Raw genomic sequence first — 26721 nt, 5'->3', positions numbered from 1 at the left:
ATCATCCCAGCCATGCCCATGGGGCACTGGGGTGGTTCAACTGGGCAAGTTGATCTCCCACTGTCTCCTTTCCCCCTGAGTGTTCCTGTGGCTGCTGATGGAGCTCAGTTCCCTGCCACAGCTCGACTGTACCCAGCCCCTGCTCCCCATGCAGACAAGTTCAGCAGAAAGATGTGATCCCTCTGGGTTTTCAACACACTCTGCCTTCCTTCCTGCCTGCTCCAAGCTGCCTGCAACCAGGACCGATTCCAACAGCCCATTAAAACATGGCAACAAAAGGGGAAACAGGAAAAGAACAGAAAAAGGGCCAGAAGCTAAACTTAAACCCACCATGAAAAAGGGCTGGTTTTGCCAGGACACCAGGCCAGTGGCAAGAGCTGAGGGCCTATTCTCTCCCCATCAGTTGCTGGGCTCCACTCCTGACACTGTGCTCCAGGTGTTTCAGCATGGAAAGCTGTGCCCCAGGGGACCAGCCCTGGAGCCAGTGCATCATCCAGCACTAGGATGGGGCAGAGAGCCCACATCACCCCACACCTGCCTCTTGTGGGGATCTTCCACCTCCTGCCTCGGGCTCTGTGGTCCCAAGACCGACAGCAACTCTGATCCTGTGTCTGTGACCCAGAGGGGCTGCAGAGGGTGTCCAAAGGCAGTCCTCTCCACCCTGGCAGCTTAGGGAGAAGGGAAGCTAGAATCTCGCTTACAGAGGCATCTTGTGACCCACATGCAGTGAGTCAGAGGCTGGAGCAAGGATTAGGAGCTCAGCAGTTGGTTCCAGGAACGAGACAGAGCAGATTTGCAGGGTTCCTCCCCCGTTTGCTCCTGGTTTGCCTTTAGAGAAAACTAAGAGCATTCCCATGTGAAGAGACTTTTGGAAATCAAAGCCTCTGCATGTCCAAGGGGCAGATCAGACCCCTGATGTGGGGGAATGCAGGTGCTGGGGGATCAGCCTGACAGGTGGACTCCCCAGGGAAAAGCAAACTCCAGCCACAGCAGGGGTGACCCATGAACTGCAAACCCCGTGTGGAAACACCACCAGAGCAGGACACCCTCGTGTCCCTTCCCAGGGGACATGCTGATATGGGCTCCCCTCGCAGGCTGCTCGAAGAAAACTGACTGCAGCAGGTTTTGCTTCCTCTCTAAATCGATGGAAAAAAAAAGATCCCGCCGACACAGTAGATCTGGCTCTTGCTCCACAGCTCTGTGCCCGTGATGGCCCCAGCAGCATCCATCCCACAGCCAAGGCCTCCACAGGGGCAGGCTCAGAGCAGAGGGACACAGCCCTGCTCACAGAGCAAAAGCTCCACCACCGACTCACCCACACCCACCCCCCGGGGCATTACTGGAAGTGAAACCAGAACGGCTGCTGAAAAACGGTGCATAAAAAATTAATACAGATGCTGTTCTGTGAGGTTAAATAAAGACTGAGCATCTCACCCCAAGTAATTTTGTCTCAGAACAAAACGTTTGCGTTTTACCGAGATGGAACAGAAAGAATTTCAAAAAAAAAAAAAAAAAAGATAACTGAAACAAGTTCAAAAATTGATTGATTTTTTTTCTGGGTGTACAGTAGCACCTGGAAGTCACATGCAACATAACAGCTCCCCAGTGCCTTATTCAAACGTGAATTAAAACATGAGGGGTGTCCTGAAGAGTTCCAGCCCACCCAACCTAATGCTACCCTATTGATTCCACCTCTGAAGCAGGACCCTGGTGCACCAAATGTGTTATTTCTGTGGCAGCAAGAGCTACCAGGTGTATTGGGAAAGGGATGGAGATGAGGCTGGCACTCAGAGCTGATGTTCCTTGAAACTGATTGGAATGGTCACACCTAAAATGTCAATTCTGGCTTCACACAGTTCACCAGGACACACAGGCTTGCTCCTTGTGCCAGCTCCAGGGCAATGCTTGTCCTTTGCATGGATCAGCACCTGCAAGTGACTTCCTCTTCACAAAAGCCTTTACATTCCCAGGGACACAAAACCCTGAATACTATTCAGTTCTCAGCCCATGCACCAGCCCAGATAGCCAAAAAAATTGTTTTAACAAGTATCAGCTGCAATAAAATCAGCTCCTTTTGTCAACTTGCCCTTTGCCCTGGCACATCCATGTCCTGCATGAATGAAGTGCTCACCTGGGCACAATCCTGTGGCACGGGCAGGTGGGATGTGCAGGAAGGGCAAAGGAAAAGTGTAAAACCAGGTGTAAAACATCAGCCCAGCCCCAGGAGGAGCCTTTCAGCCCCCTCATGCCATGCTGAACCATCCCACTGGCCCCACACTGACATTCCCAGAGAGTTTCACCACGCAGTATTCCCAAGCAGCTTGGTTAAGCTGTAAATGTAAATGTCTGGGCAGTAACTCACTCGCCGCAGCTTGCAGAGGGGAAAAGACAGCAAAGTCACTTCTCCCTGGATGAAGGTGAACATATTGGGCTGGCCAAAAGCCACAGCCTTGCCTGGGCACACTCTGGCTGACAGAAACTGCACCTTTCCCCTCCATTTCCATTTGAACGTGTTTAATTCCAGTTTAGCTGAGACACATCCTTAGCTTGGATAAACTGAACCGAAATAAGCCCTAGTGAAATAAATGTGCCCAGCCATGTGTTTACCCCGCCTTACATCAGCTGACATTCCCTCCACCAAAGCCGGTCTGACCGAACATGGGCAAAGCCGACAACCCCAGACCTTTCGGGCCTCCCTGCCATGGGCACAGCCCGAGCAGAGGAGGATGCCCGGGGGTTTCCCTGCCATGGGCACAGCCCGGGCAGAGGAGGATGCCCGGGTGGTCCCTGCCATGGGCACAGCCCGGGCAGAGGAGGATGCCCGGGTGGTCCCTGCCATGGGCACAGCCCGGGCAGAGGAGGATGCCCGGGTGGTCCCTGCCATGGGCACAGCCCGGGCAGAGGAGGATGCCCGGGGGGCTCCCCGTGCCCCCCAGCACAGCCTGGCCCCAGGCAGGCTCTGCCAGCCGGATCAATGGCACCTCTGTGCTGCTGGGGCCGCACAGGGGCTGCCAGTGCCGGTGGCACAGCGACAGGCTCGGCGATGGCTCGCTCTTTGTGTGCGTGTGTGCACCAGGGTGACCCAGTAAACAGCTGAAGCAGAGAAAATGCAGGAACAATCCAGCGCAGGGAGGCAGAGAGGGGCTGACGGTGAAAGGACGGCAGGAATAAATGCGAGCCTTTGTTCTGCGGTCGTGCCCTCCGCTCCCGGCTCCCACCCCGGCCGGGATGACGCGCGGCTCCTCCATTTGCTGCTGGAATGCGCTTCCCGGGATCAGCCGGGCTCGTCCCAGCCTCCTCCCGATACCCGCAGCCCCAGCGTGTCCAAGCACAGCCCAGCTGCGGCTTTCAGGCGTCCCCTTGGCTCCGCAGAGATTCTCCCCTTGCAGGGCATCCCGCTCGGCTGTTCCCCTCCCCGCGGCGCCCGTGGGAAGGTGGAAGAGGCGAGAGCGGCCGCTTCTGCTTTGTAATCAACCAAATCTCACCTTGGGAGTATTACTTAAATAGGTGTCAACGAGGCAGGAGGTGCTACGTGAGCAGGTGTCAACAAGCCGACACCTGGGGGTGCAACCGGGATGCTCTGCCAGCTCCGGGTGAATTCCACAGCTGAGGCAGAAGAGATTTTACGATTAACTGGTACCTTCGGGGAGAAAAGAACTGGAAAAGGATAAAAATCCCGCTGTTGTCAAGTGCTGGAACATGGGCGCAGGGAGCCTCAGCAGAGAGGTTTGGCCCTGAGCGTGCCAGATGTGCGGCACCAGGAATGCTGGTGCCCAGGCAGGGAGGATGAATTCCCTGCCCAGACCCTGCACTGTAGGTGCGGATTTGGCCGTGGATCACCTCAGAGCAGCTCCAACACCACACAGGTGCCTGTTCCTGCTGGTCACAGCACCTTGGTGAGCCGGTACAGGCATGCTGCCACCCCGACTCACCTGCTCCTGCCACCCTGCCCAGCTCATCCCCTGCGAGTACCAGCCACAGATGAGCACTCCTGCAGCTCGCTGTCACATTTAATAAAAATTATTTTGGGGGACACACCCTGGGATACCCAAAAAGCTGAAGTGCACAGTGACCGTGGGCCAGCATCAATGTGAAGAGAGCAGAGGTGCCCACCTTCCTTCCCTGATTCCTTTCCTTTAATGTTCCCTGGATTAAGACAGGTCAAGCCTCAAATAGCCCCATCCTCCCAGAGCTGAGGAACACACCAAAATCCATGGGAATGAGGACTGGGAGAGATGGAGTTTGTGGAATACCCCCCCACCAAGAAGCACCTCAGGGAATAAGTGTTTGTTATGACACTGGTGTGAGCCATAGCTACGCTCTGAGTCACCCCCACACTGCCAGGGAAGAACCAGCCAGGCCTGTCCTGTCCTCCTGCCAGTTCTCATTGTTGCAACCGGGACTGAATCGAGTAAACCACATTGTCTAGAAATCCAGTAATGCCAGTGACTGTCACCAGCAACGGGCACCGCCAATGCATGGCTCAGCACAGGGCTCCTCAACAGCAGGACTGCAGCTGGGGCCAGATAGACATTAAAAATACAACCAAAAGCAAGCAAATAGCAGCATTTGGAAGAAAGCTGGGCTGCTTTGAGGTGATAAACCAGCCTGAGTGCTGCCCTTGCTCTGGACAGTCTGCAGCCATTGTTGGGGTCACAGCACGGGAGGCTTGGGGGTGACACCATCACCCCCAGCTCACATCCCCCAGCCCCCAGGCTCTGCTGCTACTGCTTCAGTGCACAGAGCCAGACCTTGCAAGCAGCAGGCCATCAACAGAGCCTTTTAGACAGGTATCTGACCAAAATCCCCGGGGTTTCAGCCTAAACTGGAAGGTGAGGTCCTGAACCCCCCAGCCACATGAAGATGGTGCTTCAGCATCCTTATTGACTTCCCACAGCTGAGCATGGCCCTGCCAGTCCCAGGCTTTGCTTTCCCCTAGCTTGCCTAACCCTTGGTTTCCTGCAGTCAGTTCCAACTCCTAGAGGTGAGCCCAAAACAAACACATAATTTCACAAACACACTCTGGCTGGAGCCCGAGCTTGGGGCAGGTTCTCAGCTTGAGAGTCTCCATGGAGATGCAGCCTCTGCAAAGAGAGGGGAAAGGCTGTGTGGTTTTGCTCCATCACATGAAAAGAAGTCCTGGTAAAACGGGTGCAGGTTTCCACACAAGCCCTCAGTTCAGCTGCTGGAGTGCGGTTAGCAGAAAGCAAAGCCGCTCTAAAAATATTGTCTCAGCATTCCAGATGAAGTTGCCTCAAATGAGTTTCCTCTCCAATCTGCTCTGTTTGCAAGTTAGACCAACTTTTTTTCCCCTCCCATCAGCTCTGAGGACTCAGCTGGTGCCTGGCAGGTGGAGCCATCCCCATCCTGCCTCTGCTGAGCCCAGGGCTCTGCAGGCAGCTGCTCCCACTGGCCCCACGTGCGGAGGGAAGACACCCTTTCCCATCCCAGCATGATTCTGACAACAGAGCTCATCCAAATACCAACGCTGTAATGAAAACAAACTGCTGTGGAGCCAGCCGGGCCAAACGGGCCACGCCAGGAGCCTCTGCGAGTGTTTAATCTCCACTGACATTCAGCTGTCACATAACTCCTGACCCTCAGGTAAAGGGAACTCGACGTTATCTAATGTGAAAGTGCTGCCCTACAAGAGCCCGAGCCAACACAGCCCCGGGAATGAAACAGAAAACCAGAGAGGGGATTTGCATAACATCACAAAAACAAAGCAGAAGCAGGTGAGAGGAACGGAGGTTTGAGGTGCTGCAGAGTCACCTCACTGCCCGGAGGAGAGCAGCGCTTGCCTGGCACAGCCCACGCTGCCACATGCTGAGAATTGGGAAAGGACTTTCCTGGCACCTCTGGCACAGCTGTTCCAGGTGTTAAGGGAACAAAAGGCCCATCCACAAACGCCCTTCTGCAAACCCCCTGTGCCAACCCGAGTGCCCAGAGCAGCCCTCGCTGCTCTGCCCCTGCTCTGACCCCCTCCCCATGACTTCCTTCAGGTGGCCATCCTGCCCGCCCCAGGAGCGGCTGGGATTACTGGGATTACTGGGATTAGTGCTCCATGCCCGAGCTCAGCACTCCCTTTCCCTAACGACTCAGGAACAAAGTCCAAATGCATCCACACTGGGGCTGCTGTGACGTGCAGGTGAGTCCCCACCTGAGCAATGAGACAGCTGATAACTGGAGTATCCAAACAGCCCTGTCCTTCCCCTGCTGCTGGTGTTCCCAGAAATGCTCCAGCCAGAGGCTGCCACACAGTTTCAGCGTGGTGCTTCTTCCTGAGCACCAAACCCCACTGCCAGCATCACCTTTCAGCCCACAGATGCATCTCTTTGCGAAACAAAGGTCCCACGGATGCCTGGAACAGCAGACACATTTGGGGCCAGCCACAGATGCTGCTGTGGGATGTAACCCACACAAACAGCATGAGATGAACACATGAACCTGTAAAAGGAGTGAGTCCCACAGCTCACCTCTTTCTCCCCAAGGCCAAAGGAATGTTTCAAACCCCAAACCTCCTTACCCAGACCCCATAAGTGCCATCCTACCAAAGCAATGCACAAACCCTGACTCTCCACGAGCTGTGCTGGAGCCCCCCGGGGCCCCCTGCCAGCAGCTCAGCCAGCTTTGTATCCAAATCCTGCTCCTTAGCAACCACATTTCTTTCCCCCCTCCTGCTGAGTCCATGGGAGATGAAGAAATATTTGAGAACTGAGACAGCCCTGATACACGGATATATTTAAATAAAATGAGCATGTCCGTTTGAAAGGCAGTCATTAGGCAGCTCTGGAGATAAGGGTGCTAGAGAAAGTGTGAGCAGGGCATACCCAGCCTTTAAATGTGGTCTGAGTGACCTAAATAAGCTCTTTCCTCCTTCAATTACACTCCTCTCGGGGGACACAGTGGCTGGTTAGAGAGCTGGGAAGGGAGATGGAGGAGCTGCTGGTGGTGAAGTCCTTCCTATGGCCAGACCAACTCAGGGAGCCCTAAAAACAGCTCGTGGTCTGGCCCTAATTGTGAGGTGATCACAGCCAGCCCCCCAAAGCTCAAACAGTGGTGGGTGCCAGCTAACTGAGACCCATCCCTGCAGGCACAGCTGGCCTGATGCTCCTTTTGCTCATCACATCCCAAAGCCAGGCACAGGGAAGCGGGGAAATGCTCCAAGACTGTATTTACTTGCCCCTGCCACCCTGAGAGCCAGACAAAAGGAGGCTGCAGAGGATAAATAGTATGATCTGGGACAGGGAGCTGAAGCTGAGCAATGCTGAAGCACAGGGGCAGCTTGCCCATTCATTCTGTGAACAAACTCAGTTTCCAGGGCTGCCAGTCTGGTACTAAATACACTAAAACCTCAGTGAGACCCCAGGATGGGGATCCCCACCCTCATGGAAACATGGCACAGCAGCTTCTGAGTAAAACAATTGTTACACAAACACATTTGGAAGCTTCTCTCCAACTTCTCTCTAACCATATCAAATGCTACTACTACTACTAATAACAATAATAATAATAATCCCTCCCAACTCTGTTATTCCCACCCTGCATCAGCCACCAACAATCAGCACCCCAGCCTGCTCCAGGCCTCACCACCAGCTCCAAACCTCTCTGGAAGGGAGCCAGAAGGGAGGTCCCCATCCAAGAAATACCAGCAGATGATGTTCATCTGGCAAATTGCAAGGGACATATCAGGTTGTGCCTGGGGGAGAAGAACAGGCTGGGAGAAAAGGATCTTATTCCAAAGGCACCATAGGAAGTGAAAAGAAAATGGCTTTTAAGAGATATCTTTGCCTCTCCCTCCCAGCTGTGAAGAACAAGCACTGACCTACAAGGCATCTGGGCTGAGCAATTCAAGTTTTCAAGGATTCATTTAGCAACTGAAAATCTCTTAATTGTTCAGCAAACAAACACAGCCAGAATTGCAAGGACATGGGCTTTTTTATAAGAGTCAGCCCAGCCTCGTCAGAGGTTCAGCAGCTTCACAAAAGTTTCAGTCTGTGTCATCCGCAGTGGTGTTCCAGCAGAACCAGGAGGGCCACCAAATTCACTCTGTGGCTCCTGCTGGACTGGAAGGACTGACACTCACTGCTGACTGTGGAATGGATTGGAACTGAAAAGGTCAAAGTAAAAGGTCTGCAAAGCTGCTCTGTCAATCTCCCAGCTGAGACAGACAGTTTAAATTTTCCATCCCCCGTGGTTAAAATCATGGTGAGAACACTTGGCTCACACGGCCAGGAGGCCTTGAGTGATCAATACGGTTGCCATGGGATACAGGCAAAGTCTTCCCTGCTGCCATCCCTGGGGGCTCAGCAAGGACCAGAGAGCAGCCACATTCCCTGCAGCCTGCCCAGCAGCTTTCCAGGGATCCTCCATCCCCTGTGGGACCAGGCTATCCACCCCGGAGCTGCCACAGCTCTGCCAAAACCCAGCACAGCTCCCTTTGGCAGAGGTGACAAAGGTCCCACGGTGTCCTGGGGACTGTCACTGGGACCCAGCAAAACACTGATGGCCCCTGGTGGTTCTTATTCAAATAATCTGCCTTCTTCTCTCAGTGTGCATCTACAGCTCTGCCTGAGGACTGTAACCCCACCAGGCCACCACAGTTGTCACAACAGTGACACATTTTTTCCTTTCCCAAGTCATGCAGTGAACACCCTGTGCATCCCAAAGCTGCTCAGGAGGATGTTGGGTGACCATGCACCCCTCTGGGATGCCCCTTTTCTCACCATCACTTGTAAGCAGGAAAAAAAGGGAATTTCTCTGTTCGGGAGTGGGAGGAAAGCTCGAGCAAGCAGATGCTGGGGCTGTGCTCTGACCATTCCCCAGCACAAACCCATGTACTGCCCAGGGCAGAAATGTGGGCAAAGGAGAAGGTCTGGCTAGCAGCTGTGCCCGTGCCATGCTCAGGTGAGCAGGGCTTTGCTCAATGCCAGCCAGGCCATGCAAAAACTCCCTCAGCCCCATCGTTTTTCCCTCATAGCTGCTTCACCCAAGATGCTCCAAAGCCTCTCCTGAGCTGCAGAGCCTCTCCAGCCGGGGCAGAGTGTGCCAGGCAGGCTCTCCCCGGGTGCTGCATCACCCCTTTTTTCCCCCTTTTCCTCCCCCTGCTCTTGCTCTCCCTGCCAAAAGCGCGGCCCCTCGGCCTCCCGGAGCGCTGCGGGCCAGCGAGGCTGGACTTCCTGCCAGGCATAACACGAACCAGATGATGGACTCCAAATCATGTCAGTACGCCCACCCCCAGGAGAGATGAGCAGGGAGGGGAGAGGGGGGAAAACAAGCTGGATGGAGCTTCCATGAACTCTCTGCAAAGCTGATGGGCTGCTACCACCAGGCCAGAAGTGAAGCAGAACAGCCGGAGCCTGAGCTCATCCCTTCCTGGCCGTGGCTGACCAAGACTTTCCATCACAGGTTGTGGGGTTAATGGTTTGGCACTGGGAGAAGGAGCCACTGCCCTCCCCGAAACACTGGCTGCCCTCAGCGGATATCTGCACAACAACTCAAGAGGCTGTAGTGGTGATTCCCCCCCTCCACCACCCCCATTCCAGCAGGAAGCATCCAGAGCAGCACATCTGCAGCTGGCTCTAAATCCCAGCAAAGCCAGACTTGCTGACCCTCACTCGTATTAACCCCTGCACCGCCAGAGCTGTGACTTCTGAGCAGCAAAATCTTCCTCCTGCCGAGCTCCTGACACACCGTTTGCTCCCGATCAGCGACACTCCCACCACACTGATGACGATTGTCTATGACTAAGATAAAAGGCCCATCTCTGACTCAGATTATTTCGGGTGCCTCCACATGCACTGCCATCAACAAAGCACTCGGGCCTCGCTGGGACCAGCCTGACTCTGAACCACCCGAGGTCGAATCCAAACAAGCACAATATTTTTGCATCCTCCAGAAAGTCTTCCCAATGCTCGTAACCTTCCCAGAGGACACTTTTATGGTTTGGACAAGCCTGAAGCCTTTACAAGCAGCTCAGAACTGAGCAAACTTCTGCCTCCTGCAGCCTAAGCCTCAAATGAAATATTAAAAGCCCGGAGTTTTAACAATCTGCCCCTTTCCCTGGGTGCCCAGAGGAAGAGCATCTGGTTTCTCCCTACAGAGCCTGGCAGATGCCTGCCAGTCCCCAGGGGCACAGGAACTCACAGTAAAAAAAGCCAAGCAGGGGCACCCATTTATTCAATCAAATGAAACACCTAAAGTACCGAAAGGGGCCTACAAGAAAGCTGGAGAGACTTTTGCAAGGGCATGGAGTGGTAGGACAAGAGGGAATGGCTTCAAGCTGAAGGAAGGGAGGTTTAGATTAGGTATTAGGAAGGAATTCTTCTCTGTGAGCGTGGTGAGGCAGATATTAGGTATTAGGAAGAAATTCTTCTCTGAGGGTGGTGAGGCACCGGCACAGCTTGCCCAGAGAAGCTGTGGCTGCCCCATCCCTGGAAGCGTTCCAGGCCTGACTGGACGGTGCTCGGTGGAAAGCGTCCCTGCCCATGGGGAAAGACGATTTTTACAGCCCCTTCGAACCCAAACCACTACTCCATGTAACAGAATTCTGCGGAACACTCTATGGGCGCCCACAAACTCCAGCCACGCTGGCTGCAGGCCAGCCCTACCCACGCTGCCAGCGAGGCGGAGCCCCCCGAGAGCCGCCTCACCCCCAGAGCCCCCAAACCCGCAGCCGCACTCACCTCCAGCGGCGGCAGGTCAGGGTCGAGCTGCGTGAAGCTGTGCAGCACCACGGGGCTGCTCTCCCCGGCCACCTCCAGCCTGACGCCGCCCCACAGGCTCCGCGCCCGCCGGCAGCCCTCGAACATCCTCTCGGGGCCGGCGGGGCCATGGTGCGGCGGGGCCCGGCGGCGGCTCACCATCGGCGGGGCCGCCGCATCCCCGGCCCCGACACCCGCCGCCGGCCCTGCCAGCCCCCCCGGCCGGCCGGGGAGCCGCAGCGGGGACGTGGGGACGATGCTCAGGGGGAGCGGAGCGGGAGCGGCCGCAGCAGCGGGGCAGGCGCCGGGAGCCGCAGCCGCCCCCGCGCCCAAAGAGCGGCCCGGTGGCACGGCGGGGCCGGTGGCACGGCGGGGCCGGGACGGAGCCGGCTCGGCTGTAAAGCAGGCGCTGGATTTCCTCCCGCAGCCTCCGCCCGCCCCCGGGGGCCGGCCCGCCGCGGCTCGGCCCCCTCGGGGAGGGGGGACCGGGACAGGCGTGAAAAGCCCCGAGGCCACAAAAAGGGGCGGTGGGCAGGAGGAAGATGCTCGGGGGGCTGCGGGATGGGGTTGGCCGGAGCCCCGGCTGGGCGGGGGAAGCACCGGGCTGTTACCGGTGATGGGAGGGAGCGAAGGCGCACAGGTGACAGCGGCTCTGGGAGAGGATCTTTGTGTCACCTGGGCTTCACACACCGCTAGCCAAAGAAAATGTGTTAACTGCGAGCGTGTGGATATCATCAGCGCATGTTTTCATCCGAGGATTAGCTCAGCCCATGAGCTCAGCCCCCAGCAGCAGCGCTCAGGGCTCTGCCCAGCCCCTTGCTGGCCACATCTGGGCTTTATGACACGGTCACAGCCCTGCAGGAGGTGTCCCCCACCAGATGAAGGGATGTGACCCACGGTGAGTCAGTGCCAGGCCCCCCATGCACAGGCAAAGGGGGAATTAGGGACCAGGGCACTGCTCTCGGCCCAGCAGGGACTCTGGGGGACAGCAGGGCTGCAGATCCCACTCTAGAGAACCCCTGCAACATGATTTTGTTTTCAGAGGCAGACACAATCGGGCAAAACTGTTTGTGATTCATCAGCCCCCTGTGCTGAGCACAGCATGCTCCAGCCCTCCTCACACACTGCTGAGAAACTGCATCACAGGGCCCGGGCAGTTGCTGCTGACACCACCAAAACCTGGACTTTCATGCCTCAGCTCCCTCTGCAGCTGAAATAACATCAGCCTGCCAGGGCCCTCCAGCCCTGCAGCTTTATTTCCAGTGAGGACATGTAGCCAAGGCTCACATGTCCAGCTCTGCCCAGGGCACCAGCAGCTCCTGCCCGGGCAGGAAGGGATTAACAAAGCTGCCAGGCTTTGATAGGCTTCAAACTGGAAAGTTTACCAGGCAGAAGGATGAGCCAGGACAACGTGGGCTATTGTCCTGCTCTTTCTGGAGCCAAAGAGGTCAAAGGGGACTTCCTGGACACCCTGGGAAAGTGAACCCAGCCCAATAGCAGGGCCTTGCACTGCCTGTTGTAGCCCCACATCTTTGGGGAAAATACACATTTTAAACCTGCTCAGGCACAGAGATGCAGCCCTGATCCCTGCCCAGGCCACCCTGCAGTGCCAGGTGGGTCACTGGAGCTCTCTCCACCACAGAAAGATGTGATGCTCCATGCAGAGGTGTCCCCAACCCCACAGACACGTCATGCAGGAGCCACGTGGCACTGCAAGATGTGCTGTGAAACTCAGTGCTGTGCATCGCTTTGCTCAGGACATGCTGAAATCAGAAGCAGGGACCTGTTTTCTAGCAGAAATCAGTATTGCCTCTCTGAGCTGTGAAATATTTGGGAGGGAGACTCTGCTTTGCTTCATGTTTGAGTCTCAGGGCAGAATAATCACAGCCCACCCCTGGAATTGCTTGGCACCACTCGAGTGCACACAACAAACAACAGCACCACTCATTTTCAGCTGGCAAAGCCCTCCCAGAGCCTCCAGCTTCATCTGACCTCTGCAGAAAGATGCAGCTCTGTTTGATGGGCAATTTTCACCATCCCTCGGTTGACCACTAAAGATGGTTTCAGGGGAAAAACACTTCTGATAATGGATAATAAATAATATAAGGCAGGAAGGCAACTGCAGGGGTTTAAAAATAGCCAGTCAGTTTCCTTTCTCCTCTCTGGGGAACCTTCTGGGTCTGAAAAGCAAAACACTCAAAGCAGGGTCAGAAGCCTAAGTTCAGGATGTTTGCTCTGAGTAGCTAACCCCAAACACTCAGCTGTCAGGGCTAAGGCTCTTGAAAAATCATGAGATTCAAACCAAATAACTTTTCAGGGTTTCTTATTCGCCTCTAAACACACAGCTGAAAGGGAACAGGCAGGATCACACCCTCAGGTTTCCCTCTGGCACCCCTGAACATCTAGAAATTGTTGCAAAATGTGATTAATTGACATGCACGTGACTTCAGGGATTTAAGAAAATGCTCAAAGCTTGAGTGACTCGTTAAAAAAATACACTGTCAATTTGCACTTGGCAAACTCGGCAAGAAACTTTTCACAACACACAGAGCTTTTTGATGTCATCTGTAAATGTCCCATCGACCCTGGCAGGCCCAGGAACTGGATGCTGTGGGAAATCCATCAGTTTTTGCCTTTCCACCACTCTGAAATCAGCTCTTGGCTGGATAAATACAAACCCACGCAGCCAACACTGGAGCAGCCCTGCTCTTCTGCCGCAGTCTCCAGCCTTTCCTGCATGGTCAATAATGTGGAGAAGGTAACACAGAGAAGCTTTAAACCAGTTTTCTGGTATGGGAATCAATCTGGGTCAATCTGTTATAGTCAGGACCTGCAGGACCTGCAGATTCAGACCTCAGTTAATAACTGGGCTCAGCCTGGACCCCGACTTGTCTCTCCCCAAGACATGGTGTCTGAGCATTCCCTCAGCTACCTCCTCCAGCCCTCCTTTGCTTTTATCTCCCTGCTCTGCTGCTGAGTGGGGCTTTCCAGCAGATTTCCTATAGGGCAGAACTCAGAGTCACCCAGTTCCTGTGCTCAGTGCTGCTGCAGGGTTTTTGTTCTGTCACGCGAGGCTGCCCACCCCAAAGTGTGGCTCACAAACACTTCCACAGGAGCTGCTCCTGCCTGGCATCAGCTGTCTGCAAACACCCCAGTGTTCCTGCCACCACCCCCAGGGCACTGCCACCACCCCCAGGGCACTGCCACCACCCTGACAAACCCGTATTCTCTTTGAGCCTCAGTGAAGCCACAGCAGGACCAATGCCAAGAGCTGCAAAGAGCTGATCTCAGCCCTGAGAAGGCAGGAATCACCCTCACCACCTCTAACTGAGCCCCTCTGGAGCATCTCACACCTCCAGCTCTCACTGCTGGAGCGGTGAGGGACCCAGGACCCAAAGTAGCAGCCTCAGAAGAGAACTGGGCTGCTTTATGTGAGAGTTACAACATTATCCGGCCTCTGTCCCGAGCTCTGGCACCAGCTCACAAGGCACATCTGTGTCAGGCTCTGACACGGAGCCCTTAGCACTTCCTCCTATTGTGCAGCTGGGGAAGCCCTTTTCCTTGCTGTTTTTAAGGTATTTCGGAGAAAAAGTGCTACCTAGTCACAAGAATTACTAACTGAAGGTTAGCCATTATGTGCTAGATGAAAACCTTTTGGGCATTCCAATTGTAATTGGAAAAGACTTTGGTTTTCACTGCCCAGGTTCGGTTGGAAGGATATTTTATAAGAAATAATAATAATAATAATAATAATAATAATAATAATAATAATAATAATAATAATAATAATAATAAACCAGTAAACAACCAGTGCTATCTCTTCCACTTCAGGATGAGGGGGAAAGCTTGTGAAAGTAGGGAGAATTATGTCACTACTGCATACAATCATACAATCCATACAGAGACAGGAGATTGGGTCCGCCCCAAATTTGGGGACCAACAGATCTCAGACCCTCACAGACCCAATTCTCACTCACAGCATGATCAATGCCCTGATTTAAGCAGATTTTAGATGAGAGCCACCCACCACTTGCTTCAGCTTACAGCAGGCATGGATTTCAGAAGATTCTCTGCTGAGTATTTCAGATCCAGGGCAGTTGGATCACTCTGCCTCCAGGTTTTGGGTGTTTCTCAGGACCATTTTTGACAGATGTGCACTCTCTGTGCTGGCAGGGAGGAAGGCTGGCTCAGGCTCTCCTGCCCTTTGTGCCCCCTCTGTCAGGGACATCAATTCCCCTGCTCCCCCTGGTCCCCACGGGCAGGCAGCGATCCACAGCCGGGTTAATTTGGGAGCACAGCTCTCCTCCACACCGAGCATTAACACACACAGGCAAGCCCCTAATTACTGTCAGCTCCTAGCAGAGGAAGCACAGCAAATCCCTGGGCAGTCAGGATCTAAAAGTCTCCATCCAGCTATTCTGTGTTTCATTTCCTGCAGCCCCTGTGCACTGCTGGGCTACAGCATCTCCTGCTCCTGAAGCTCAGCAATTATTCCACAAGATTTGGAGACTCAAGAGCATGCAGGAACATTTCTCCTCCATTCTACTCCTTACAGCCCCCTTGGCTGTAGCAGAATCACAGATTTTTTGGGGGGGTTGGGTTTTTTAGCTTCCAACAGGTTTGTGTTGAAAGGAACATTAAAGATCATCTCATTCCACCCCCTTCCCTGGGCAGGGACACCTTCCCCTAGCTCAGGGTGCTCCAAGTCCTGTCCAAGGCTGGCCTGGAATGCTCCCAGGAATGGGGCAGCCACAGCTTTCCTGGAAAACCTGTTCTAGGGCCTCAGCACCCTCACAGGGAACATTTCCTCCATGTGTTTAATCTAAATCCACTCCCCTTCATTTTAAAGCCATTGCCCCTTGTCCTGTCACTCCAGACCTTTGTTCAGAGTCCCTCTCCAGCTCTCTTGATGCCACTTGATGTCCTGGGATGCTAAGATTGCCCCAGAACCTTATCTTCTCCAGGGAATTTATCAAATATTTGAGGAGCTACTATGAGGGCAGCAAGCAACAATACAAACCTCTGTTTTCTAAACTTTCTGACCTCTAAAAGCTCATCAGAACAAGGCCAACATGTGAGGTGGGGTGAGATCAAGCCACTTTCTGAGAAAGAAGTGAGCACAGCACACTTCAGGCAGGTACCTGGATTCCTTTGCAGCAAAGAAGGAAACACCCAGAAAAATAAGAGGCAAGATACAACTGTTAATATCAAAATGTGCCCAAAAAGCTGAAGATAGCAGAGCCCAAGGTGTGAAAAACACCAAGAGACCTCAGAGCATTTTGCAGGGCACTGCTGGCAGGGGGATGCAGGGACCAAAGCTCGCTCTTTCAGGAGGATCACAAGACACCCAGAGAGTTTTGTTAGGGACCATCCCCACAGCAGGAGGAAGCTGCAGCTGCAGCTCCTGGTGGCAGCATTTTCCCTTTTTCCACGTGGCTCTCCCTGGAGTGCAGAGTTCAGCAGGCACCTGACACACTGCAGACACACCAGAGCTCCTCTGCTAAGGACCATTATTTCTTGAGCTGTTTGTCTTCAAAGGCAGCTTTTATCTCCCTATCACCTTTCTGCCAGAATGTTTCAGTCAGCTCTTTTAACAAATACCACCTAAGGTGCTTGCAACCAAAAGAAAAACAGGAAAAACATTTCTCCCTGTTGATTAGCAATCAGTGTGTGGTGAGTTCAAGCCTCCCAGTTGCTCAGTTATTGTTATTTACATCCTTGCTTGCTTGGCTTCTCTGCAGAACAGTCAGGGAAAGGAAAACCACTGGTGAAAAAGAGGAGAAAGGTTATGGAACCACAAAAATTTGCAGGGAAATGTGGGAATAGGTGTAACCCCTGAAGATAAGGGAAACTCATTTCTGAAATCAAGCCGTTCCTTCTCATCTGCCAGAAAAATTAAATTAAATAGTGAGATTTCATTTTATATTGAAAACACACATCCACCACTTGGGTGGATACAGAACAGAGCAAAGCTCTGTCTCTGCTCACCTTTCAAAAACACATCCAAGGGCAGGAAGTACAATTTTTCACCCTCAACAACCAGCCAGAATGACCCTGAATTGTGTAAAAGGAGAGTCCCAGAAATGAGAGGCTCTAGCAACCAATCCATGCAGAAATCCCAGTGAATAACAGAGAAACTTTGCTTAGCAGAGCAGCTCTTCCTCCTCCTCAGCTCCCACCCCAGCCCTGTGCTGTCCCTGGTGGGCTGTGCTGCTGCAGGGACAGGAACACCCACCTCACCTGTGCCAGGCACACACGGGGACTGCTCTGTGCATCCCACGCTGCAGCCAGGAGAGCAGGAGGGCAGCTTCATTCCAGCCTGAGTCCCACTGGCTCTTCTGGGCTAGGGAAGACCTGGAGAGGCTCCCCCTGCTCTCTGCCCAGGTGACAGCACGTGCAGGGCATCACTGAGCAGCTGGGGACGTGCCCTGACCCCACACTGCTCCTTCTCCCTGGGGACAGCCATGCAGGCTGGCATCTGTGTCAGCAGCCCAGCATGCTCAGACTCAGCTCCCCGAACCTGAACAGCACCATTCCTTGCCCTGCTGCTGGAGGGATGTGCCTGGACACACAGAGGGGAGGGAATGATGCCATGGAGCTGCTGAGAATCCAAGAGAAAAGTGTTGCCATAGCACAGGCACAGGGAAGACATAGAGCTGATACCTTGCACAAGATTAAATTATGTCCAGAGGCCAACTTAAACCAAACAGGTTGCAAGTCCCTGAGTTGATCTGAAGAGATACAGGTAGGGAAATAAAACAGATTTGCACAAAGTTATCCCAGTATAGGAATAAGGTGGGACAGATTTAAATGCCAGATCATGGGAATAAATGAAGCAACAGCAAAGTGTTCCACACACACAACGTTAATAACACCAATATATAACTGAGATTACTGAAAATAAGAAATCCTGTTGTTCAACAGGAACAAAGGCCCTTAAGAGAGAATCTGAAAAGAATGTTCCAACAATGGTCCTGCATCTCCTTTGACTGCACAAACATCAGGGAAAGCATAAACCAAAACCCAGAAGCGTCAGGAAGCTGCAGGAAAGCTGACTTGATCTGAAGTGAGGAGTGAAACCTTGGAGCCAGGCTCCAGCAGAGTGAAGAGCTGATGTGATTGAAAGCAAGCAGCCAAGAGAGGAGCCAGAGGGCCCAGAACAGCCGCAGGGATGAGGGAGAGGAACTGCAGGAGGAGCAGCAGCAGCAGAGACGTCCGGCAGCTGGAGCAGCAGCAGTGCTGACACCGCATGGGCCCTGCCAAGTCAGCTGGGCCAAACTCACCATGGGCTGGGCAGGGACGCAGTGAGTGGACATGAAAACATTCTGCTGCAACAGCCTGAGCGCACATTTACTGGTGTTGGCCACATGAGGGTCAGAAAAAAGGGCTGGCAAGAGCTGGAAAGGGAAAGTTTCACTGCCCGGCCCTGAGATGGCTATTGCAGAGATGAAACAAACAGTGACATGGCTGAAGAGTCAATTAAGAATTGGAAAAGTCTTCAGTATTCCCAGGTATTGTTAGGGGCTCAGACAAAGGATGTTTTAAAAAAATGATTTTCCCTTTGGTAATTACCTTTGAAAGGTTTCCGCTCCGCATTGTTTCAGCAGGGGAAGTTATTCCAGGGCCTCTCTCCGTGGCCAGCAGAACTCTTTTTGTTGTGGGGGTTTTGGCATGGAGCAGAAGTGTTCTCCCAAACAATACTGTATGCCAGTGGCTGGGGGCCAGGTTTGTCCCTCAGTTACAGTGGCAGAAATATCAACAAACTCATCAAGTGCCACCAAGTCACACCAAGGCTGAGTATGGCCACAGTGCTGCTGGCCCTCCCAGCTTTTTACTTTTGAGCCCATGATTTATGTTGTTTTTCCTTCAAGCCTTGGCTCTGGAAACCAGGTTGAGTGCCAAAAGAATTTCAGGTTTTATTACAATAAAAGGTTATCCCATGAGCACTGAAACTACTTGTGTTGTTTCCTCTGGTTTTGTGTCTCAACACTGTTTTTGATGCCTAAAAATGTACGAATCGAGAATGAAAATGTTTTTGTGGTTAAGTGTTTGTAAAAAGCATCTCCCACGTGGATTTGCTGATGTCTAATAATACATGCTACAGATGTTTTGGGGCATCTTCAAGATTATTTTCCTCCTCTCAACCATCTCATTTCATCATGTCTGCATAGACTTAATTATCTGTGAGTCCTCAGCCAGCTCTGCACGGCGCAGGTCAGCGGGTTCAGAAGTCATCTGGGGAGAGAGGGCACGGGCAGAGGGACACCATGACAGCATTAGCCTGATTTTGGTAGGAAATTAGATTTTAAGCTCTTTCTGGCTCCCCTAACTGCAGGGAGACAGCGAGGAAACACAGCCCGAGCTCTGGCTCAGGGTCAGGGAGCAGATGGCAAGTGGAACAAGCTGCTCTCCAAGGGTCTCACCCAGACTTTCTGCACCAGTGGGGCCCTGAGGAGCTTCTCCTACCTTTGCCTCCTGTGCACACAGCTCATGGCCTGATCCACCCATTCCTGAGCTGCCAGCACCATTGCAGGGTGATGTTTTTAACCTCAGCAGTGAAGATTGGGCCGGTGTGGATGGTTTGTTACCCAATGCCGCTCGAGCCGTGCGGGCACAGAGCGGTGTCAGGGTTTCCATGACACGTAACACAGCGGCACAGACGGTGCCACCCAGCCAGGGCGTGCACTGAGCCACCTCTCACAACAGCCAAACCCCTGGGCAGCTTCCCTTTTCCCCTCCTTGCCCCAGCCCCGGCTGAGAGTCACCTTTACCAAAGCTGCTTCCCAGGGCGGGTGTGCTGGGGACTGGAAGGGTGTCACAGCTCTCAGATGGGCTCTGGTGCCATTCTGTGGCCAGCTGGACTGTCAGCAGCAGCCAGGTCTTCAATTGAACTCAAAACAACTGAGGAGGGCTGGGAGGGCCAGTTCCTCCTGGGGGCTGTGGGTGCAGAGGCGTCAGGAAAAGGTGGAGCTGAGCCCACTTAACTTGTCCGTCTCCTCCCTTGTGCTTCCCGCATCCCTCTCTGCCAAACAGAAAGGGAAATCCGGGACTTCCAGCTGCTTTTGATTCCCTCTTGCTCTGCACACAGCAGGGTGGAGAGGGATTAGTCTCCATTTCTTGCTTCCAGACAGCTCCAGGGCTGTCCAGGCAGGACTCCCCTGGTCAGGGGCTCCCCGACCCACGAGCACCACACTGCCAGACCCCACAGGGCTGGAACAGCTCCTCCATCCTGCTTCCCCTGCCCTCAGCTCTTCTCCCCAGAGCCCCCAGAAGTGCCTCCCAGCTGCTCTGCTCAGTCAGCCCAGGCTCTGGTGCCACAAATCTCCTTCCTTGCTGGGTTGCAGTTGCTAACTCGTACTCAGTTTCCAGGAGGGGAAGGAGAAGTGCTGGGGAGGGCACTGTGATGAAAGAAAAATCCCCTGACTCAGAGCAATGCCCACGGGAGCCTAAAGGGACAAGGATCAGCAGAAAGGGGTTTTTAAGGGAGATTTTTGGGTGCTGCTTTCCTGGCAGGCAGGAGAGAAAGTCTTGGGTCAGCACTGCATTTCCCTGTCACCAATATCACAGCCAGACACTGCCAAGATTGTCACACCCAAACCAGCCTTGTCCTCCCAAACAGCTCCCAAACAGCTCCAGGTGAAGGGTCTGATGCTCACCCAGAGCTGTCCTCTGGGAACTCACAGCACCCAAATTACAAAGGCAGCTGTTAGCAGGATGGGATTTGGTATTTCCCACTCCTGGGTTGTCAATAAGAAGCAAAAACCTGACATCCTGCTGCCAAGAGATGCTGCAGCCCCAGCACACCCAGGGACAACAAGCCCAGAGAAACCAGGAGAGAAGTGAGGACACAGGGCAGAGGAGATGCCTGCACAGAGATTACACAAGAAAATCAACAAATCAGATTTTGGATGCAAACAACCTTTGGGGCTCTTAAAGTCAGGCCTTCACCAGCATCTGCATGGAGGTGGTGCCCCAAAGTCTGAGTCCTGGACCACAACACTGGGCACACCATGTGCTGCCTTCTCCAGACACCACGAGTGATGCCCCACACATGACTCCAGGAGCCAGGAGATGAAAATATCAAATATCACAAGTTCTGCCCCAACTGAACCACCATCCCTGGCTGTCCTGTTACACCACTGTCATATGATGGAGCAGGCAGAAGGATCTGGGGAGAACCAGCTCCTGGGGCAGTGCAGCCAATCCTTCCAGCAGTGCTGATACCACAAAGAGCCAACACCAAGCTGCATCTGGCTGTCCCCTTTCCCTGTAGTGTTTTACCACCTCACAAGCAATTGCACTGAAACCAAAGATGCTCTTTGCATCTCAACAGCATTTGACAGCCAGCAGTGGCCAAATCGAGCTGTTACAGGACAGGGATCCTGGCAGGAGCCAGGTCTTCTAAATTCTTAGCAGTATTTGAAGCTGCCATGGCTAAATCCAGCCCTACCTGGATACAGCTGTGGTGGTGCTTGGCTAACAGAAGCAAGTGCTCTCTCCTGCACAGGGACACCAGTAAGCAGCGAGGGGCAGGGGATCCTCCAGAGCCATGTGCTGGCTCTGGAGCAGAGCTGAGAGCCCCAGGGCTCGTTGGTGCTCCCTGAGGAGCAGCCTGTGTGTGGCAGGAGGATGTTTCAGCAACGCCACGGGCCACAAGAGCACAGCTCGTGTCACTGAGGAGCGCTGCCACCGCCTCTGTGGTGGCAACCACATCTGAGGCCAGGCAGGGTCCATCTCCAGGCATGTCAGGCACACTCAGCATTGCCACTCTCAGCTGTCTTGGCTGCTGCACAGCCCCTGGGCTCCTTGAAACACGGGGTAATTAAATAGGGACATCTCAGATGGAGTCCCTCAATGGGAGATGCCAGGGGGTTACACGCATGCTCTGCTGGTGTGTTAAGGGCTGTGACTGGGGCAAACCCTCCATTTCCCCTGTGTTTGCAGCTGGCACACTCTAAATCAATGGTTGTAGTGGTGGCAGCCTTGTCCCTGCCCCAGCCCAGCTGCAGGACCCTGAATGGGAGGTTGTGCCGAGGAGGGGATGGAGCCAGGCAGGCAACACACACACCCCAACTCACCACCACCCTTAGGGAGGGCAGGATAGCCAGGGGCAAACAGTCCCCATGCTCTGGCCAAGACCCAAAGCCATCAGCCTGCCTCTGACAGCCTGTGCTGTGCCAAACCGGTCAGCAAACTGGATTTGCCTTATTTGAGCACACGTGGGCAGCGGGCAGCGCTGGCAGCACTCGTGGCACACTCCTGCAGCAGCTGCTTCCGAGGGCGCTGCCACGAGCCCCATGCACGGTGACAGATGACATCAGATCACACTGATGGGCCCTTATTGAATCAAAGTGTCAGGAGGCAGCTGCTCCGTGGCTGTTCTGCTGTCAGCCAGGGTGCCCAGCCCCGCGGGCAGGGATGGAGCCAGCTCCTGCCAGCAGCACACCGGGACCTGGCTGTGCAGCTTCCCCGGCAGTGCCCCGAGCCACGACAGCTCTGCAGATCTCTTGGGAATGTCAGGATGGAAACTGAGAGCAGAGAGCCAGAGAGAGCTGAAAGTGCAGGGAAGAGATCCCATTTCACTGGAGAGGGGGAAAGTGCAAGAGGCAGAGCCTGTACCTCCAGGAGAACCACATCTACAGAGTAAAAGCTGCATGAGGAGCAAATTCTCACATTGCCCTCAAGCCTGAGACAGAGAAATTGGTGCTAAAGGATGGGGAGGAAGAGCAAAGGAGCAGAGAAGCACTCTAGGAGGTCACCTTGAACATCACGTCCTTAGCTAGGGACCGGTTGTAATGCCACCAAAATCAGAGGGTTTACCTTGATGTGCACCAGCTAAGGATGTGGCACAGGGTGTTTCACCTCGTTTTCTTGCAAGCACAGACCCAGCCAGGCCACTTTGAAAAATACATTGAAAAAAGATCCGAACAATTACTGGAGACATCAGCTCCTCCTGCCTCACAATAAACGGAGATTTCGCACAGCTTTAATTGAACCAGTAACTCTCCAAGGGCAGCAGTGAGAACTGGTCAGGCAATTCCAGCCCCTGCAGTGAGCACACAGAGCTGTGGCACAGATGAGGTGACCACCACAGGCCCACTGGTGTGGCCACACACAGGCGAGGCACAGACATTTGGTGAGCACCAGGCCAAACCCTGCAAACAGCATGTCCCAGAGGTGACAGAGTTCAGGCAATAGTGACAAGCCCTTGGCCAGCAGGAGCCCCAAGACAGGCAGCTGACAGATGCCAGCTGAGGCTCCAGAGGTCTGTGCTCTCATTCTACTTCAGCAGCTCTTGTCTGCATCAACACCATCCTGCTACCTGCTTATTTGTAGTAACCCTGGTGTTACTGGCCTGGCACTCCCAGGGCTGTATTTCAGATGTTTGTTCAGTGTGGGAACACAGGCACAGGTGAAGACTGCGTGTTTTAGCACCAGTGACCCAAAGAGCAGCCACTGGTGACCCTTTTCCCCATTCCTTTTAAACCACCAGTGTAAGGGCTCAGCCATCACACCAACTCTTCCCTCTCTGAAGTGTCACCCAGAGCTGGGAACGGGGATTGCCACCACCCCAAAAGCTCCTGGGACAGTGTCAGCCAGAGGCACAGGCCTCACACGTGCATCTGGTGGGGTTCAGATGGCTCGTGGGGCAGGACTTTGGTGCCCTCCCCCAGCACTGGGCCATCCAGCACAGAGCAGCAGAGAGGTTACACAGACACCCCACAGCACTGCATGGATTCGGGGCTCTATGTGCACAAATGGTGTAGGACAGGCTCAGCCTTGCCAGGGCAATTCCCAGAAATCCCAAGACTTTACAGTGTGCTCCTAAATCTCTGCCCTCACAGATGAGAATTAAACCTGGGAGTCTTTTTCCAGAGTTTCTCGTTATTTCCAAATAAACCAAGCGATAATTTGCCTGAGGGAAAAGGAGAGTTTGGCCAAGAGCAGGGATGGAGGGATTTGTTGTTTTTGACTGTAACTGTGGTCAGGAAATGGTCCTAGAGCTCATTTTCAGCTCCTCCCTCTCGATAACATCTACCATATGCATGCAATGGAAAAGAAACAGCCTTTGATACAGACACAGCAGACTTTGATTCACCAGGGGGCTGTTGGCAGCTATCACTTCACCCCGGCTTCAACCTGGGATGGACACCAGCAGCAATTCCCTGTCCCTGTTTGACTCCCAGTTAAAGCCTTTCCAGCCCCATGGGGGAAGTAACACCATTCTCACCCAGTCCCACAAGGATTAATTGGCTGTTTATGCAGTGCTCCAAGGTGATACCAGTGATGCAGACCGCAACAATGAAATCGGAAATTAGAAGTTCATTACTGTTGGTCTGAAAGTTTTCTTTCTATGTTCCAGAGGACAACGTTTCACCCAAGATGCTTGGGCTGCAGGCAGCTAAAACTCTTAAAACTCCACAGAATGAGGTCTCAAATGCAGCAGGGAATAAGTCTGGGCTACAGCAAACCTAGGAACTAATCATTTGTTCCCATCTCCAGCTCCTCTGAGCTTGGCTCTAAGGTCAAACCAAGCTTTTATCTTCTCCTGTATTTCAGTATGCTGAGGGAAAAAAAATAATATTAGAGGAATAAATTAGCATGTGAAATGTAATTTAACTAATTAGCTCACTGGAGTGGAAAGTATTTGCTAACCACTTTGAAGTCAGACCGACTGCACTTATTAGGACATCAGAGAGGAGAAAGGAAGAAGGCAAAGATGGGGGAGACTGCCAGGACAGGCTGCGGAGGATGCAAGTGCCTAAGAGGGACAATGAGATTTCCCCCTGATTTCTTCTCATTCTGCAGGGTTTCACTTTTCTTCTAAAAACCAGGAATAGGATAAGCAGGCAGAGGTCCCTGGGTGACCCGGACCAGGGCACTGCCCGTGCTCGGTGCCAGCCGATGCCCAGCGCAGGAAGGGAAGCAGGGAAGGCTCCACCTGTGTCAGACAAACCCTGAGGATCCCCCTCGCTGTACCAGGGGCCTCAGGGAAATCCAGCTCCAGACTGCACTGCTGAGCAGGGATGGAGATCCCCTGCCGTAAGCCTGGAGAAATCTGCTGCTTAGGAATCCATCTGAAGGGGAATAAAGCACCCAGGCACTGCTTCAGCCGCTTCATCCCCAGCTCCAGCCACCTCCCACCGCCCTCCCTGTGTCCCCACCTCCTTCCCAGGAATCCTGCAGGAGGCACCTGTGCCCACCCCCGGCACACCCCAGCAGCACCGCAGTGGCCGTCACAGGTATCCTCATTATCCTCATTAGTGCAGCAACACTGCCCATCCTGGCAAAGCCCCCTCGGGGTATTTCTAAAAATAGAAGGCTCCCCGCAAGTCCCCTGTCCCTGCAGGGACACTCGGGATGCTGGGCTGGGGCTCCCCACCCTGAAGGATCCAACACATCACCCTGCAGGAAAGTGCTGCCTCCTCCCAGGGAACTGGGCTCATTTTTGTGCTCTCGTCTCACCTCTTTAAACACACAGATAATGCTGAAGAGAAGGTGACAGTGATTGTGACAGATCAGCTGGTGGCCGTGGAGAAAATATAGATCTAAGGCTCCTGCAAATTTTAATAGCACCTGGATCACACCTAAAACCCTTACACAGGTGGGACACTGACTGCTCACCACCCATCAGCCCTAAAAAGCATCACCCCTAGCTTTACCCCAGGGTCCTTCATGCACAGCCAGATCCGGGGTGTATTTCTGTGAGGAGCAGAGTTAAGGTGGCAAGAGGAGCCCTCTGCAGGAACCCCCTGACCCACATTGGGAAAGCTCTGCCTCAATGCTGCAATCGACACCAATTTTTGCATCGTGAACCAAACCCTGCAACAGAGCGAGAGGGCAGGACCGAAGCCCACGGATGGTGACACCGGGAGCTGCCCCGCAGGTTTCCACACCCAGCAGCCACTCCAGGGCAGCAGAGCCAGGACACGCAGAGCAAACACTCCCTTTTACACAGAGCCACAACACACAGAAGGCTTCCCCTCCCTCCCAAACCCCTCCTTTCGTTTTGGTGCCCTGGATTTGGCAAGCGCCACAGTCTGCCTCAAGACACAGCGACTCAGTGAGGAAACGGTCACATCTGGAGGCGGTGCCAGCTCTTGGCATCCTCAACTTTGCCAGAAGTTCACCACCCCCAGCCGGTGCCGGGGTGGGGTCACAGCACCTCGCTGCCACACACCCGGCGTGGCCCCGAGCCGGCCCCGGGCTGGCAGCTCGCTCGCCTTCTACTCACATCGTCATCCTGCACGCTCAGGGGAATATCCAACATGCACATCTGCACAGGTTGCACCAGAGCCTTCTGCACGTTGAACAAAGGTTTTGCCTCCATCTTCCCGGGGATGGAGGGGCTGCTCATCCTCCTCCTCCTCCTCCTCTCTCTCCTCTCCCGCTCCTCTCCCCGGAGCAGGTCCAGCCCGGGCGGCGAAACCGATCGGAGATCCCTCTCTCTCCCGGTCCGATTTTGTCAGCACATCTTGCCAACAGCTGCAGCTTCTGCCGCTCCTCCGAGGTCTGATTTCCTCCCTCGCGAATCAAAGAGCCGCGAGGAGCTGCACCGGGAGGCTGAGCGTGCGCGTGTGCGAGCAGCGCGCCCGTGTGCGGGTGTGTGTGTGTGAGAGCACCGCGTGTGTGTGTGTGAGAACACTGTGTGTGTGTGTGTGTGTGTCTGTGTGTGTGTGTGTGTGTGTGTGAACACTCTGTGTGTGTCTGTGTGTGTGTGTGTGCGAGAACACCGCGTGTGTGTGTGTGAGAACACTGTGTGTGTGTGTGTGTGTCTGTGTGTGTGTGTGAGAGCACCGCGTGTGTGTGTGTGTGAACACTCTGTGTGTGTGTCTGTGTGTGTGTGTGTGTGAGAACACCGTGTCTGTGTGTGTGGACACTGTGTGTGTGTGTGTCTATGTGTCTGTGTGTGTGTGTCTGTGTGTGTGTCTGTGTGTGTGTCTATGTGTATGTGTGTGTGTCTGTGTGTGTGTCTGTGTCTATGCGTGTGTTTGTCTGTGTGTGTGTGTCTGTGTGT

The 26721-nt window shown here is 53.8% G+C and overlaps 1 protein-coding gene across 6 annotated transcripts in view; it reads right to left on the bottom strand.

The window, feature by feature from the left end:
- The window catches only part of RALGDS (ral guanine nucleotide dissociation stimulator), a 60100-nt gene that overhangs the window by 13047 nt on the left and 20332 nt on the right, over positions 1-26721 (bottom strand). For 4 of the 6 annotated variants that reach the window (XM_015644735.3, XM_015644736.3, XM_019008435.2 and 1 more), the window contains exon 1: positions 10686-10880. The exons of 1 other annotated variant lie outside the window; for it this stretch is intronic. In XM_015644735.3, coding sequence (XP_015500221.1) covers positions 10686-10865 — 180 coding nt within the window. In that variant the 5' untranslated portion in view covers positions 10866-10880. Of the gene's footprint in view, positions 1-10685; positions 10881-25938; positions 26214-26721 lie in introns of those variants that run through there. One more of the 6 variants, XM_015644737.3, reaches the window with a different exon arrangement.

This window comes from Parus major, chromosome 17, assembly GCF_001522545.3.
Source record: "Parus major isolate Abel chromosome 17, Parus_major1.1, whole genome shotgun sequence".
NCBI classification, from domain to species: domain Eukaryota; kingdom Metazoa; phylum Chordata; class Aves; order Passeriformes; family Paridae; genus Parus; species Parus major.
The sequence above is the reverse complement of the archived record's forward strand: the minus strand, read 5'-3'. Positions and strand labels throughout refer to the sequence as shown.